The sequence below is a fragment of the Gallus gallus genome, chromosome 1 (assembly GCF_016699485.2).
Source record: "Gallus gallus isolate bGalGal1 chromosome 1, bGalGal1.mat.broiler.GRCg7b, whole genome shotgun sequence".
NCBI lineage: Eukaryota > Metazoa > Chordata > Aves > Galliformes > Phasianidae > Gallus > Gallus gallus.
Window position 1 is genome coordinate 45,548,979 of NC_052532.1, and position 17,463 is coordinate 45,566,441.

The window sequence follows — 17,463 nt, forward strand, 5'->3', positions numbered from 1 at the left end:
AATACACAAAAAATGCACTGAGTGATGAAACACGTTAAGTCTCATTGATGGTAGTTTCTGATGGTATATGCCAGCAAAACTGTGGTCTTCGAGTGAAGCAAGATTTGAAGAGAGAATGAGAGAGGAATCTAAGGGCACTTTGTTTGTAGAAACGTGGCCTTCAACTTAAGCCAGTCAGTTCTCTGTGCTGTCTCCAATGTTTAACTCATCTTCCAGGTCTACAAAGAGGAAAATTGAAGCAAGCCAGATCAGGATCTGTTTGCTTACTTTCAGTAGAGAAACAGCTGTTTCGTAAGTAAGATGCTGTCCAGCAAGAAATAAGTTTGTGAACAGGTAGAGAAATGATACAGCTCTGCTTACTCTCCCCCCATGAAAAGCAGAATCTACAGTATTTCACAGATGCTAATCCCCATTTAGCAGTACAAGATCTTCCTTGGTATGCTCTCTTATTCCCAATATTGTTGTTTTCATGGCATGGTGTAGAGGAAGGAAGAGTCTGAGGCATTGAAACCAAGTAAGTAGTTGAACAGAACATGCACGTGCACCCACCTATATGCTGAGTATCTGGCAATTTTTTGAGTCAGTATATTGGCTAACAAGAGAGAAAATACCATCAGCATCCACTCTTGCAGAACCTACTGTTTTGTCTATAACTAGGCACTTAGTGAAGGATGAAATTAATCACCTCTTTAGCACCGCCTATATGGTAGAGTGTATGGAAACAGCTATGTCACCTAGCCTTGGCTTTCTCTCTGGCTCTTCATCACCCTCTCCTTCATTTAGACTGTTTTTTGTGCTTCCAGTTGCACCTGCTCATGTCCTCACAGCCTGTGCATAAAAGACCATCGTGGAATGTCCCAGTGGTGGCATTTGAGGACCTCTTGTCATGGTGCTGTAGTAGCAAGGAACAGAAACATACACAGAGTAACTGTGCTAGCTCTGTGACAACCTGTGACATCAGTTACACTCAGCTGTGGGTTACACAAATAATGCCTGTCTGTATGACTGCGTGCACTCACTTGGAAAGCTGCATTTAAGGAAGGTGCCACAGTGGGAAACACGTAGAAAATTCTCGTGTAGACAAGAATCTGCACCTGGAATTGCACGCACCACTGCAGCCTTTTCAGTCATTCAGAGGAGCGTTTGCAAAAGCAACCAGCCTAAAGCTAATCGGTCCTGGCTGCAGCTTATCGCTGACAGTGAGGGAAAGCATATCATGCCAATAATTCATATATTGGAAAATGTTGCTGCCAATTACCTGCCGATTTTGATCCTTGTTTTATCTACAACACCAGTAATTGATTTCTGTGCACGTGAAGTGATAAGCTTCCTTCAGAGAAGAATGGTATAGCACGTGCTGTTTTCTGATGCTCAATGCAAATGAGATGCATTACTTTCTTAACTTAAAAAGAAGTGCACAAAAGGCACGGATTACCTGTGCCCTGCTATCTGTGACATAATAGCTAAGGGCAGCTCAGTAAAAGAGTACATGCTGTGTTTTGGAGTATGTTGTATGTTTTTCTTTACTATCATTGCTGTCAACCGCTCATCAGTTATTAACAGTACCGCTCATCAGCATCACACCCAGTAAGACGTGTTGGTTAAATGAGTGGTGGAATATGGGGGCCTTTGCACTCATACCAGGCTCTCTAAAGTTCAGTCCTGATTACTTGTTTGGAGCACCACCAAATTGTGAATAATGATAGGGCTCTCAAAAGCTCTGTAATAAATACATTGCAGAAGTTGCTGTTATTTCCCTTTTCTGCCCCATTTTCGTTTCTTCTCTGGGAACTGTTCTGCAAGAGAGCTAACTGCTGCAGCATGTGCTTTAGCTACTGGGAGTGCTTCTCCTCAGCTATGTCCTCAGTATGCGGGTGTGAAACATTTAACCCTCAGCTGCTGTTTTTCCAGGTTATGCCTCTAAAGCTTCCATGCAACTTCCATGCAACTTCCATGCAACTACTACTTGAAGAACCTCATTGCTGGAAGATATCTGACTAAAGTAATTACTCAGTCTCTTAATACCAATTTAATTTTTATGGATAGTGCCAAGAAGTAAATACAACAGCCCTTAAAACAACTAGGTCTGTCGGATGTATTACAAAAGAAATGAAGGATGTGCCTAGGACCTTCACCTCCATTTTCTTATTTCCTTCTCCCAGTAACTGTCAGGATTGGCTCAAAATGGTTCTGCAGCTCAGTAGTTAAGGGCAGGCAGACTCAACTGCTGAATGACACAGGAAGGAGTATACAAGATGGAGAACGTGTAAGTGCACCAAAATTAGTTTGATGCCAAAACTGCTGTACTTGCTACTCTTGGTCACAGTGCTTTATATTTAGGACATTGAAGAAAAGTGCCAAAGGTCTTGGAACAAAGTGATTAAAAACAACAATGATGGAAAGTAAATACCTGAACCTGAAATCAGCTGGAAGACAGTAACCCACGCGGTAATCATTTCTTGTCTTAGCTATTTGTTTTGGAAGGTCTTTAGTTGACTTGCTGTACCCATTGAAAATATAGTTGGCAAAGAGTAGCTTTCCTTGAATGTACATCTGCCAAAGAAGAGAAGAAAACAATGCAGAATTCGCAAAAGCAACCATTTATTCTAAATGAAAATGATGGGTTGAGAAACAAACAAGCAAAGTTGTCAGCAGGTCTGACTATTAACTTTATTATAGCTTACAGCTTTCACCTTTCGTGACTTACTCTGTTAAATAAAATACTGGGTTTCACTTAGGAAATCAAAAGGTAAAACTTTCCTAGTCCCTCCAAGTTTTCAAAACACTGCTGCTAATCCCCACTGACTGAAGTGTGTATCTCAGCATTTTGCTCACTGCTTCATGGACTGCCAAAACCCAGCGCTATCCACTCTGTTAATATTTCAGTTTAGGTATGGCAGAACATGACATATTTGAAGATGAAAACAGACAATTAAGTTAGGCATAGGTAAAAGAACACTTTCCCCCCCCCCCCCCTTTTTTTTTCTGTTTTGTGCTAGAACTTAACAATTCTTAAGCAACTCAGATTTGTGGTGCATTTTGCAGTAAGATCACAATAACTGAAAGGAGAATTCCTCGTGGATTTTAAAGTGTTTCTGTTGGATTTTGATGTGTTTGTTGGGTAGAGCCTTTGGTTTTGAGTCCCCGGACTCAAAATTCCCAGAATAAATGAGAGAAAAGACAAGTGCTCTTTCAACATGTTGCAAAGGTTGCTCCACACAGCTGTGCGATGTGTGGGATATCCACGTGGATGATCTCAACATTAGGGCATGAAGAAAAGCCTGGCAAAGTTTTAGGTATAGTATGAATGGAGGTGAGAGCACTGTCAGCCTTTTCTTGGTCAGTGTAGGAACGATGGCATGATGGCCTGTTGTTGTTGTGGCAGTGTAAAAGGGCCTTTATTTAAGTGAAAACTGGCTTCACTGGATGTTAAATAGTAAGAACCATTTAGGCAAACATTCTATCCAAAGCTGCTTGTGTTGTGGAATGTTCCACAGCTGGGAACATCTGGATTATCTCATGGAAGCTCTCAGCATGGAGGACAGTCGAGACTCTTTGAATACTTCAGGATAATCTTGGGGGTCTTTTCTAACCTCGGTGATTCTGTGTTTGAGTCAATGCAATAGATGTATTCACTAGAAGGAAAGCCAGAGAGCCACTGAATTGTTTTCGTCTTATGCTATTATTTATTCCTCTGTAATGTAACCAGTATTTAATATGATGTAGAACACTGCTTTTGCTTGTGGGTAACAGAGAAACAAGTGTTTCATATCAATTTTTTGGTTTTATAGGCAAAAGTTCTTACAATAGCCATGTTTTATTCAACTGAAACATTTCTCTTTCAGTCCAGTAGTTTGTCTCATTATGAAGAGCTTTCTTTACCTGCACTCACAGCAGTGCAGAACTGGAAGGAGCAAACAGTGTGTTTCATACCTGCTCACCATTACACTGTCACATACGTCCTCATTTCTGCACTTCTTTGCTTGAATCAAATGTTGTGAGCTGTGTTTGTATCTTAACAAAGCTCTCTTCGGGGTGAAGTTTTGGATGTATGTCAGCAGGTGGAGATGACAGTACCATTTGGCCTCAGCTACTGATTCTGTGGCTGTATGTAACACTTCATCTGTTTTCCCCTTGAGATGAACTTTGCGCTCATACATTCTGACTTTCCTGACTCCCTCTTGGGTTTCCTATCCTCATTTCAGTTTCTTCCTTGTACTTTATTTGTACACGCATTCCTTGCCATCCTTGTTACATTTTTCAGAATCACATCTGTCTTCCCATAACTGACTCTCTTAGGCTGCTCCCCCCTTCCATCTCCTACTTCTCATTGCACAGGTCCTTCTGATCTGACATCCATGTTCTCCTACTTCATCTCCATACCCAATTCTTCTCTCCTTGGCTGCTTAACCACTGGCATCCTTCCACTGCCAGAACCTGTTGGACGTGCACCATTTCTGTTACTTTCTTTAGAGCTTTGACTCCCTTTCAGCCTGGCTAAGGTGAAAAGTGCAACAAGCAAACAGGGGAGGAGACTTTTGCTACTGCAAGTTGTCCACAGATTGCTTTAAAAGCCTACAGATAGCATTGCTACATTCTGATAGGCATGTTCTGTAATTGTAGAAAATGAAGAGGCTGATGGAGGTGGCGGATAAATCTCTCGCAAAGATGCAAAATCTGATGCATTAGCATGCAATGCCTTGAAACTGTTCTAAGAGCAGAGCTGAGAAGGCTGTCTCTGGCATTGCCCATTGCTGCCAGGGGAATGCTGCCCCTTCCATTACAATTCACCTGGTTGATTCTATGGAGTTAAGACATGAGGGAACTTTGTTATTCCTGCCACCACAAGCAATCAGGTTGTGCCTTCTCTCCGTGTTATAAGTTTGGTGTAGCTCTACTGGAGTGAGTTGAATCCAGAGTGTTATAAAGCTCAAGCTTTTAATGAAAGCTGAGAGAGAAACTTGGATGGCTGCGTTTTGGAGTGGGAGGAGGCTCTTTCCCCTCTTGGGGCTCAACATAGTTCTGGCAAATGGCCTCGGACTGACGTTCTTGAGGGAGCCGTAACAAGCAAGCCAGGGCAAAGAGGAATGTTTATTCTCCCCAGCTAATTCTTCCACATAAAAGGGTGAAAGGTCAAAGATGAACTTTCATACTAATGAATTTCTGAACTTTAGAGCAGTAATATGTCAGAACATAAAAAAAAAAAATAAAATAAAAAATGGGTTTTTTTGTTGGCAACAGTAGGTTGGCTTTGTAAGCATATATATGTGTATATATGTAAGTCCTGATTCTTTGTAACCTTTTGGAGAATGGGAACTTTTAAATATTAAGCATAGACATTAAACAATCCGCAGTAGGGTCTTGAGAGTTCATCCCATATTTTTCCCTTTCCATGCCCTTCTGTATCTTTCCAGCTGACTGATGGAGTAAAATGGGGCCGTCTTTCAAGTTAGCACAAGTTCTCTTTGCCCTACTTCTTGACTGAGATGGTCATTCTCGAGGTTAATTTCCTTCCTTCTCTCTAGGAACATTTCATGCAGATTAGCAAACTTCCCATATTTATACTACGGAAACAATTCTGTTGATTCAAACTGCCCCTTGGAGCAACCACTTGACAAATTTGTTTGTATATGTACATTCACATGCTCAAGGGAAAAAAAATTACCACGCTGGAGTTCATTTAAATGTAGTTACCAGAACTGAAATACATTTAATGAAGGCTTTGTTATCTGATTAGGTTTTGTAGTACCACCCTTCTTGGGCTGGTTGTGTACCAACAAGGGGTTGAGCTGTCCTTTTCATGTTACAGATTATCTCTGCTGATGGAGACATATGGCTTTTACATCACTGTGGCATGTGCAAATAGGTATTTAAGCTGTGAAATACAGAGTATGATTTGTAAGCTCCACCTGGCTGGGGTGGCCAAAGGGGTTATCAACCAGCGGGAATCCACGCCAAGGATGAACAGAGCTGCAGAAAATCTGACCTCTAAGGACAGGTCAACTGTGCTTCTTTAGCATACAGAAGTGAAGGCTGAGTGTAGGAGTACAGTTATGGGAGACAGGAGGGACATGAAGATGATTTGCTATGGAAAGACAGACAACAGTCTGTTCTCCATGGCCATGATAAACAAAGTGGGCATAACCAGTGGGCTATGACTGCAGAAAGAAAAATGAAATAGGAAAACCTGTCAGGCAATATGAGATACATTTTTGTCATGATGTTGCAGCTGCTCTATCACTGGGACTTTACAAACAGGTTAAACAACAAGAGTGGAATCACCTCACCTTCTGCTGAATCCCACAGGGGAGAAACTGGCATTTCCAGCATGTGATCCATCTGACCCACTTCCACCATACCCTGGCAGGAGGCAATGCACGGTGGAGAATGCCCACTTCCCTTAGGGGCTGTGAAAGATTCTAGAAAACTCATTCAGGGCTAGAGGTCCATTTAGTAGGTCTCTGAAGTTCTGTGTCACTAATGGCCCAGAGAGTTGATTGTGTGCTGGTGGGAATGGAGATAGGCTCTGTTAGTTGTCTCTTGATTATGAATGAAATTAAGAACTCTTGCTGCAGGTCTGCCTAACTAAATCTGAACAAAAGAACTGCTTGTGCAGTTGGATGACAGTGAAAAGAGTGTTTTTGTTCAACGGATGAATAATTTTGAGTTAGATATTGAATAATTAATTGTAACTAAGCAAACAAATAAATGGCCAGTCAATGAGCAAAATGGCCTTCATAATCAGAGATCAAAAGTAGTAGAAGCTTTGAGGCCAATTATCCTGTAAATTTCTGATTATGATACTTGTGGAATAGCTTTTGTGAAACTGAAAGCAGTACAAACCATTGTTGGGCATCTGGTCAGGTTCTGCGTATAAACAGAAGGTTCCACATCCTGGGCTCATCCCATATGCATTACTTTTACTGGAGAAATATTAGCAAAAACATTCTCATTTTGATCGTCTGCAGCAGAAAATGGCCAAAAAGAACTTTGAATGGTGTCCTCAGAGGACTTTCATCCAACTCTTGGATCCAGAGAAGTTCAAATTCAGTGAATGGCCTGAAACAGCACAAATTCCTTTCGTGTTGTTGATAAACTGCAGAATCAGCTCAATACATTCAGCCTGTGTCATAATGAGGACACTTAAGAAGCTGGCAAGTCTTCAGTCAGCTGCACGGCAAATGCAATTGCAGAACCCAGTCTTCCTTTAAAGGCTTTGGATCTTGAAATCAGATGTAATGAAATGGATTGCTGTGACTTTTCCTCACCTTTTTCAGGGCAGTGTTATTTTCATTCATGGGATAAGAACTGTGAAAAACTCATTTGTGAAGGTCCTTATAGTGATAGTTTATCTTGCCTTGTACAACCACTTAGAAACGTGTAATGCCTCTTATCACTATGCTGACAACCTGCAGCAGTCTGGGAATGGCAGCAACCATGTCACCAGTAAGTTTCACGACATCTTCCTTACATCTCCTCTCCCTGCCCACAGCAGGGGGTTGGATCTCTATGATCTTTAAGGTCCCTTCCAACCTGAGCCATTCTATGAGACATGCATGCCTGAATGCTGGCTGGGGATGGGGACACTGGGAGATGCTAAGACCAGGCTGTGGCTGCGCTTGGCTTTTTCCATAAGGCTTGTGCACACTTACATTTTCGGGGGGGGGGGGGGGGTGGAATGGATTCCCCAGTACTTCATCCTACACCCTGTGTCCATGCTTGGATGGCTCATTTCTTTTCAGATGTCTGTTTTACATGCATATGGATTTCACCAGCAGGTTTTACTGAGGGCAACCTTTGTCCCCTTCCTGCTTTGTTTCCTTTCTATTTTTCCTCTTCTGTCTCCCTTGCATATCATTCCCTTGTTCCACACTCAGCAGAAGGTTGCCAGGCACACAGCTTCTTGCTGCATAGGCCAGTTATCTGTGTCATGCCTGGGACAAGCGGGGAGCCTGAACACATGGCCTGAAATCAGAGCAGCTGCCTCCCATCTGTGGCTACAGGACCACAGTGCCAGTGAAAGCTGTAGCCCAGCGCAAGCAACTTTCCAGCTCCTGTGGCATTGTTAGAGTGCAGGAACACATTCCCAGCCCAATGGATCTGCTTTTGGCTGCAGGTTCCATTCTTCTCTCTGTTGTAGCATTGTCAGTACGACTGCTCCGGAAAGTGGAAAACATTCCCCTGTAAGAATGGTGCTGCTGGGCCTCACTCACATCCAGAGGTAATTAGAAAAGTAATCATTCAGTGCTTGTTTTCCCAGCTAGCTCTCATGATAGGTAACCATCATTCCATGTATTGTGAACTAATGAATGAAAGCAAGCATATCGCCTTAAGTTACCTCTTTAACTGCAATGTGTTATTTTGTTTTTAACTCGGCACACAACAAATGCTTTCGAGAAGACATCTTTTGCAAAATAGTAGTAAATACCAACTGCAATAAAACTTCGGTTCCCTTCTGCTTCCTGCCCTCAAGTCTACAGCATTCTACAGGCACAGGAGCTGAGTCTCGCCTGAAGACCCTCAGGTGGGGCAGGAGAGAGAGCACTGTCGCAGTGCAGGCAGCCCAGGCCATGCTCAGAGAGAAGCAGCTGCCCCTGACAGCAGCTGTGTTGTAGTCATGCTTCTGCAAAATGATTTCCTCGAGGCAGCTAAGGCTGCACAGAAAGCTGACTAAAAGCAAGTGGTTAATACGAACCAACATTTCCTTCTTGCCTAATGTGTTGATGAAAATTTGAACTTAATCCTTTTTCTTTGAAGCCATGAATTCCTTCCCTTACACTCACTTGTATTTATTTAGCTGAAGAATGGTTATTTTAGTGGGAAATCAAGGATGGGCCCTGTCCATCCTAGGGGTACCCTTTTGATTCATTAAACACAGAGGCCAAGTATGTTTCATTTGGAAGTTTTTTTACCCAGTCATTTGAGGCAATTCCCAAGGCTGTTGGTCCAGATCAAGTTAGCTATCTGCCTCCAAAAGAAACATGTAAAATTAAGTGAATTTGTAATCCGACTTTTATACAGTTTGATAGAGACCTTCCCCTCCTAGGGATGTTATTTTTGCTTTATTGAAGCTTTAAAATTTAGGAATATGCAAAACTGAAACAGTTGATGTGTGTGTAGCTGAAGATGAGGCAAAGAACCTTCTCGTGAGCTCTGTGCATTTTTGCCCCCTGATCCTCTTGTAGAAGCTTTACCCAAATGAAAGCAACAACCTTGCAAATGCTGATACGACAACAGCTGCACAGCTATATCAAAGGCTCATGGAGGCCACCCAGCATCCTGTCCTTGCAAGTGTCTAGGAGCTCAGTAAGGAGTGGAAGAGCACTTCAAGGAAAGTCTTACCCTGGACCCATGCTGGCCATAAGGAATTAATGACTCAGGGATTTCTTCAACCAAACACTGGCATCGCATTTCATAGCTGCCAATGGAGCTAACCTTCAGGAATGTATCTAATTCCATCTTGAAGACACTTACGCTTCTGGCTTCCACAACATCCTGTGGCAAATAGTTCCGCAATTTAATGACGTGCTGTGAGAAGAAGAATTTCCTTTTGGTTTAAATCTGCTGCTTATCTCTGCATTGGTGCTTGGTCGTTCCTGTGCTTTAGGAAAGAACAGACAATTATTTCTCATTCCTTTGCCACGCCATTTTTTCTTTTTATGAAGCTTTCTTGTATCTCATCTGTTTCTTCAGTAAGATACCCTTTTCAGTCCCTCCTTAAATGAGCAGCCATTCCATATTATGTCCTTCTTTGAGATGTGGTGAAGACAAGCCACGTGCCATATATCACAATCTGAGGAATGTTTCCTCTGTATTGACCCTTTCACTAAACGTTCGGCGTGTGTGGTGTCTATTGCACAGGACTGATCTGAAGTGTTCAGAGAGAGGTCTACAAACAAATCCCAGATCTCTTTGTTTAGCATTAACAGCTACCGTGCCCATCTTTGTATAAGCAATTACGATTCTTTTCTTCCATGTAAATGTGTTGACAGAGAAATTCATACAACTGATTAGCAGTTACTGAGCTTTGCACTGTCTCTCTGGAGCTGCCTGTGACCTGGAATCCTAATGTCTTTTGCACTACTGATTTTTTCAGAACTACAAAAAGAGCTGTATTCTACCCTGAATGTAGTCACTTTGTCCTTAACTGGTCATTACTTCTAAACTTCAAGCAGGCTGGTCCTGTTTCTATGGCAGACGCAGTGCTGTTGTCCAGCAGAAAAGAGCAGTGGCCCATTACAGGCTCCATAACTTCAAGTTATCATTTACTTTAGAGCATTTACTTTTGGAATTGACTATGCAAAATGCTCTGGCCCTTTCCAGTTGGTGACTTCTGGCAGAGTTGCAGCCTAAAGCTTCTTGTCTTCTTCCTGTCTTTTGCCAGGCACGCTATGTAGGTAACACGAGGAGAGAGGGAGCTGTCACCTCTGGCAGCTTTCCTTTGGTCCACAGGGAGTGCTCACGCTCAGGCACTGTGCCTCTGTTTGAGCTTTGCCCTTCCAAGCCAGTCTCATGCAACTGCTCTGGTCTTGTTGGTAGATGAACCTGTTCTGGTTGAGCACTATAGCAGCTGGGTAAGTCTGACTGGGAATTGCTTGAGGATGGGTTGAATCCCTGGAAACAGCAAAGGCAGCTCCATCTGCCTCGGGTGCTCACTGCTCAGTTATCATTTGGAAGGTCATAGGGGTTGTAACAGGTGAAGCTGGCTCACACTCCTGGGACTGTTTAGTTTCTTGGGTTGATTAGGAGTATTGATAGAAATGACTATTAGCACTTTCCTTTTAAAAACAAACTCCATTCTTCTTCAAACAACAGAGCTTTGTTCAGGCAAAAGAAGTGGCCACCTTGTCTCTACATTCAGTTTTTAAGTAGCCATAATTAAGGCCATGCTGACAGGCTAATTGGGTTTCAGGTTACCCCTCACAATGTTTAGTTCCTATCTGTGTGTACCCGAGTACTGACTGAAACTGAGCTTGTGCCGGTGACTTACCTTTGCAGCAGTGGGTTAAGGGTGAAATAACAAGAAATCAATGCTGCACACATACCATCATTGTCTGCAAATGCTTTTTAAAACAAAAGAAGCCTATGAGCTGTTCTAAGGATAATCTGTTCATCAGTCATAAGACATTGCTCGTTATCTTCATTTTTCTTTTGAAAATAATACATTATTTCCAAGCGGGAACACAAAAAGGTAACAGAATAGAATCCAAGTGCACCTCTGTAGTTGGCTTAGTTCCTCGGAGCCATTAGCAATCATTCTCATCAGCTGTGGGTGATTCGTACTAAAATGTGTCGTCGCAGTCTTTTTTTGCAGCAGGCCCTTACTGCGCTGTGACTTTACACGGTATTTTCCTGCTTTGCCTCCTTCTGCTCTGTGAACTACAGGAAGTGGGATTGGAAGTATTGGGTGCTTTTGTTGCCTTTTGCTTTGTCCTATTTATGTCACTTTGCCACCAGGAAGGGAGGGAAGAATTATTATCAGGATAAAAGAAGCGGAGTGGCTGGAATTTCATCTTCTTCACGTATGTATTCTGTGGTTTCATATACTGCAAGCAACGTCAGACAGTCTGCTGGTGTCACCCAGTGGACAGAGAAGTTGATCACAGATGGGTGTCCTCAAGCAGAGTTTTCCTTTTTGCAGGAATAGCTCATTTCTAACTGACAGAAATAGCCCTAACTTTGCAGTAGCTGAGGTGAGAGGATATCTGAAAGCTCCTCTGTTCTTGTGCCACGGTCACTGCTAAAGATGTACAAAGCGAACACAGGATGCAGCACTTGTTCCTCACCACTATTAAGGAAGTGGACAAAGACTTACCAAACAATAATTTTTGGGAGCTCTCTCCTGCTGGGAGAAAGTGACTAAAATAACTCAGCAAACAGTGTTTGTGGAAAGATGTGAGGATTTTTTGCATCCAATTGTAATGCAGTTCTGTGAGAAGCAAAACAAGACTGCTTTGTCTTAGTCTAATGATAACTTCTGACAGAGGTGAACAAGACCTGGAGAATCCTCTCTTCACAGTGTTGAAACAGTACACTGTAAGACACACAGTGCATGCCTTGCATGCAGAGCTTCGATAGAACAAACCACCTATGAAAAATCAATTCATCTCCTGCAAGAAATTGTAATGCTTTCAGACCACCTATGAAAACAATATTAGCACTTTAAAACCAACTTCACTCCATTCTTCATCTTAGACTTTCTCCTGATTTCCAAAGGGTACTTCTTACTTTGCCAGAGATGAAGTGGTTGATGGGGGTAAGTGCATAGCTGGCTACATCTAACTACCGACATTCACAGGAAGAAGTCGTGTTTCTTTCCTAATGCTGTGGCAGTGGAACGGGCTTCTTACCCTTTGCAGGTGGATTGAGAATGACCTGATGTACCATAAACCCTAAAGTGTTAAGAGACAAATGTGAGGCTGCCATGCTCACAGCCTGTACTTCTGCAGGAGGAGTAGTGTTCTGCTCTCCTGCCGGCCCAAATGCCTGTGGCATGTGGCAATCCCAAAGTCACTTTTTTTAACTAGATAACAATAATAGCATTACAAAGGTAAATCATTGACTGTAATAATTTTAACATACTAAAAACATGCCAGGAGCTACATTATGTCTCTTCTCCAACAAGGAACCTTTATGATCTGTAAATGCATTAGCAGAGGTGATGTCCTATTTGAGGAGGCGAAAGTAATCCAGACAACCCTGAAAAAACAAGGGAGGTACAATGGTCTCATTAAGTAGATGGAAAGATTTGCATGACCAATTAAGCCAGCAGTTCCTTCCAAACAAGTCCTTAAGAGCTCAATTGCATTGTTTTTCTCTTTCAAAACAGGTAGCAATGGATCTTCGCAGTATACATTTGGTGACGGAGGCTTCTAAATTTCTCAGTTTCTGTATGAGAGTATATTTCCCTCAGAAGAAACTGCTCCTCTGATTTATAAAATTAGATGCCTGGTTATGAGAACAGGAGTGGTAGCTACTCAGTGTGCAACATCTCTATTGATTTGTCCTAATCCTTTGGAATTCTGTCTCTCAGAAATCTTCTGCCCCTACAATTAGTGAGCAATATTTTAGCAAACAGATAAACAGATGATCATTCCAAAAAGGATCCTGAAGTGTTCTACCACATGTAGGAAAAACAGTCTACTTATAAAACCCACCTAAGCACAAGGCATACAGCTGCTCTATTTCATCTTCACTGGGATCTTTGTGAAGATGAGACACAGACCACTATAATCTGCTCCTTAAAGGCCACTGTGTTGTTAATGAGGTGATCGTACTCCAGGTCTGACACGTGGGGAACCCTATGATTGCCACACCTGCATGTCTTCTCTTCCTCCCCCATCACAAGTCTTGGAGCACAGCAGGACAGGCGGTCTGGGATGTGACCCACAGTTTGTTCCTGTCACAGAGAGGAAAAATACAGGGGAAAGCGTTAGCAAGTCAGACTGCCAAATAAATCAAGGACAGGTTGAGGAATCATTTTCAATCATCTCTTAGGGCCCAGGCCCTAAGGCGTGCAGTCATCCAAATGTTCTAGGTATTTCTTAAGGTCTTATGCAACTACGAGTTCTGTGCAGCTGCTGGCTCCTGCAAAAGCCCAGCCTCTGAAACCAAGCAGAGAGAAGCAAGAGGGGTGTGCTGTAATCGGAGGAGCTAGCCCAGCAGGCTTCGGTAGCAGCCAAGAACTGATACCAAAGGATATTCCCTTATCATTTGAAGGTCTCATAGGCACCTCTTACCTCCAACAGCTGATGGAAGTACACTCATATTCATATGTATGTGCTACATGCGTGTGTTGGTTTTATTTGTCTTCCCCAGGTGTTATGAAGAGTAATGTACTTGAGAAGCCCTTTGGTTCTGAGGTGGGGGAAGGGTTCTGTAGGTTGTTTGGGCCTGTAGACCAAGGCATGCAGCAGAAGTGACAAAATCCAGAGCCTTACCTTCACACAGCTAGTGAAGACATAATTTCATCATTAAGTTCCTGCCACACTGCTCTGGTAAAGCATCTTTGAATATTTCTTCATAGCAAGAGCAAACCCTGTGAAAGGTTAGGACCAGCGGAGTAGGAAAAAAAAACAGAATATAAAGCCCACAAGCCTCCCCTGAGGCCTTCTGAAGCTGATGGAAGGATTGTTGCTGTATTTGGAGATGTCGCATCAATCCCTTAATGGCTGTGCCAAGAGGAAAGCATTAAAACAGAGGAATACACCCCTGTGTTAAACACTTGTACATCTATTGTGCTGGAGGGACCTGAAGGAAAAAGAAAGTCAATCTAAGCTAAATGGACCAGAGAAAAGAAAACATAAGAGATCTCATGGGCAGCAGGAGAATAAGGAAAATTTTGATTTTCAGCTACATGTATGTAAAACATGATCACAGTTTCAGCATCCCAGGAGCAATCCTAAAATGCTTGAGTTTTATATTTCTTCTTTGTGAGTTGAGCTACTGGCTAGTCATGTGAAATTGAAAGCACTTTGTTCCTTTAATTTTGCTTGTTTAGAAAAGTTATCAATAAATGCAAGCTTGCCTCAACAACATAAGGGATCCTCGAGCCAAAAATACAGTAAGAAATTGTGTCAACTTGTTTTCCCATTGTAAAAAACTGCAGGCACAGCATGAATGGCTGCTGTGGAATACTTAGGTTTGAAAAGTTATTTCTGTTTTTCCTCCACATCAGTGTATCCTATGCAATGGTGTAAAGGCTTGGAGGCATGGGTAACATACTAAATCATTTCCAGAAATGAGTTGGTAGTAAACTGCTACCATCAATGTTTACACGGGAGCCATCACTGTCCAATCTTAACGTCAATTTCCTTACCGTGAATTACTGATATTCAGTACATTCCTCCTTTTACTTAAATTGAACTGAGTCGTATGCAGGCCTCTCTGTTTCTATATTGCTGTTTAGTAAAGCAGAAGACCTGTAGGAAAGAATAATGGCAAGCAGACAAAAGTTTAATGACAAGACAAAACAGACAAGGGTCTCGCATTAGCAAGATACGTCTGGATGGGTGAAGCCAGATTGCAAATTATTGCAAAGAAAGATGCAAACCTCTTTGCTTTAATGGATTGAATGAAAAAATGTTTGTCAGAGAGTAGCAGATAATTTGAAATGAAATACAAACTGTCTTGTGCTTGGAAAGTCTTGGGAAAGATGCTGGAAATAGTATTTCCTCCATTTCTCTGGTTTCCCCTAGGTATTTTTTAGAAGCAAAATGAAACAGCATAGGTACAACTCTAAGCAAGCTCTGAGAAAGCCAGCATGAAGCTCAGATTTTCTATGCATGGTAAGTAAGAGGTGATGGCACTTGGAAGAGCAGAGCATCATTCAAGTGTGTGACACACAGGGTCTGCATCTTCATAAATGCTGATATAGGGAGGCACTGCACCCGAACACGTCTTTTTGGAAGCTACTATCACAAATGTAACCCATAATTAAAAAACAAAACAAAACAAAAGCTTAATCTTACTTGCTGAAAGGTGTTTGTTTGTTTGTTTGTTTTTAATATCTATCCCAGGCATTTTTCCAAACCCTCCCAACTGCTATTTGTCATTGCTGTTGCGCTTTTACAATGTCATACAAGGATGCACGAAGGCTCTGAAGTACTGATAATAATATGGAAAAAGAATGTCAATTCTTTCTGTATGACATAAGTAAGCAGTCAAGAAAGAACCATTTAGTGACTTGGGGGGATAGTTTCATTTCTTCCTCTTCTCCTTATAATTACCTGAGAGGGTAAGAGTGTGGCTCCTGCTGCATGCCAGATGGAAGAGTCAACTTCATTTGATCTAGGAGAGGACATTCTAACTTGAGAGCTTGGCTGTTCTCTTTCCTCTTCCCTTGTGTTCTCTGCATAACCAAGGTAACTGGGAGAGAATATACAGACTGAACTGCACTTTTCCTTAAGGGTCGAAGAGAACGGTCAGATATTTTCCTAATATGTGTGCAGCTGATTCCTGAAACACACCACCACTGCTGAAATCAGTGACCTTGATTTGGTAACTGATGGTGTTTTGTGTGCTTACAGTTGTGAATCAACTGCTGTGTGATCCAGACTGGAAGAATAATAGTAAAAGTGAATCACAAAATTACAGAATCACAGGATGGCTGATGTTGGCAGGCACCACTGGGTCCATCTGATCTTACCCCCTGTTCAAGCAGGGACACCCAGAGCAGGCTGCCCAGGCTCACGTCCAGGTGGCTTTTGAAGGTCTGCAAGGAGGAGACTCCACAGCCTCTCTGGAAAATATGCACAGCAGAGAAGTACTTCCTGGTGTTCAAACAGAACCTTCTGTGTTCCAGTTCGTGCCCATTGGCTCTTGGCCTAGCACTGTGCTCCACTGAAAAGAGCCTGGCCCCTTTGCACCCTTCTTTAGGTATTTATAGACATTGGTGAGATCTCCCCTGATCTTTCTCTAGGCTGAAAAGTCCCAGGTCTCTCAGCCTTTCCTCAAAGGAGAGGTGCTGCTGTCCCTTAATCACCTTGGTGGCCTTTCATTGGTCTCCCTCCAGTAGATGCATGTCCCTCTGGGGACCCCAGAACAGCACACAGAACTTCAGCTGTGGCCTCACCAGTGCATAATAGATGTGAAAAATCACCTCTCTTGATCTGGTAAGGCTGAAGCTTTAACTCACATGATAGATCTTAAATCTGATCCTTACACTTTCACGCTTCCCTCTTCCTGCCCTGAATGAGACCTTGTCTATTGGATTAGGTATAACTAACTGGCAGGTTGACAGGTCTTTCTCGTGGATAGATTACATACAAGTCACAGAAAATAACTGAGAGTTGACAATGGTCCAGAAAAGGGAAAATGAATTCTGTATAAGGAATGTGGAGATGCTCAATCTGTCTTCCCAGTGAAAGGGTTTCAATATTTGGAATGTATCTTTTGCTAAATTAATCAGGAAAGATACGGAATCGAGGTAGTGCCAATTTTTCTGAGCCATGCTCAGTAAACAAGAGCATGTGCTGATAGCTTTTATCTCTATTTTTAGGGAGACTTTTATGTACCATGTACTAACAGAATGATTCCCATGGCATGTAATGCACCAGCACGAGCTCTCTAAATCATTTTAGTTCCCTCACTTTCAAGGCTGCAATCAAGCTTCCATTAGCCTTCTGCCCAGACCTGGCTTTCATGCTGTCAGGGGTTACATGTACTTACAGTGGATTACACAACAAGACAGTTCATATAAATGTTATATCTAAAGAATATAGAGCAACAGTCTTCAGAAGAATCATAGAATCATAGAATCGCTAAGGTTGGAAAAGACCCACAGGATCATCCAGTCCAACCGTTCACCCTTCACCAACGGTTCTCACTAAACCATGTCCCTCAACAAAACATCCAAACACTCTTTGAACACCACCAGGGTCGGTGACTCCACCACCTCTCTGGGCAGCCCATTCCAGTGCCTGACCACCCTTTCAGAGAAGTTGTATTTCCTAACGCCCAGCC

General features: G+C 42.4%; 1 protein-coding gene and 1 long non-coding RNA gene across 2 annotated transcripts in view; one reads left to right on the forward strand and one right to left on the reverse strand.

Moving 5' to 3' along the window:
• The window catches only part of VEZT (vezatin, adherens junctions transmembrane protein), a 73,587-nt gene extending 58,118 nt beyond the window's left edge, over positions 1–15,469 (forward strand). Inside the window, exon 12 of the mRNA XM_025154823.3 lies at positions 15,198–15,469. Coding sequence (XP_025010591.1) covers positions 15,198–15,208 — 11 coding nt within the window. The 3' untranslated portion in view covers positions 15,209–15,469. The remainder of the gene's footprint in view (positions 1–15,197) is intronic.
• Positions 12,556–17,352, reverse strand: LOC112533391. Its single transcript, XR_003077532.2, has 2 exons — positions 15,729–17,352; positions 12,556–14,921 (listed from the first exon to the last, which is right to left on the reverse strand). It is a non-coding gene; the product is annotated as an uncharacterized LOC112533391 (long non-coding RNA).
• Positions 17,353–17,463: the final 111 nt, after the last annotated feature.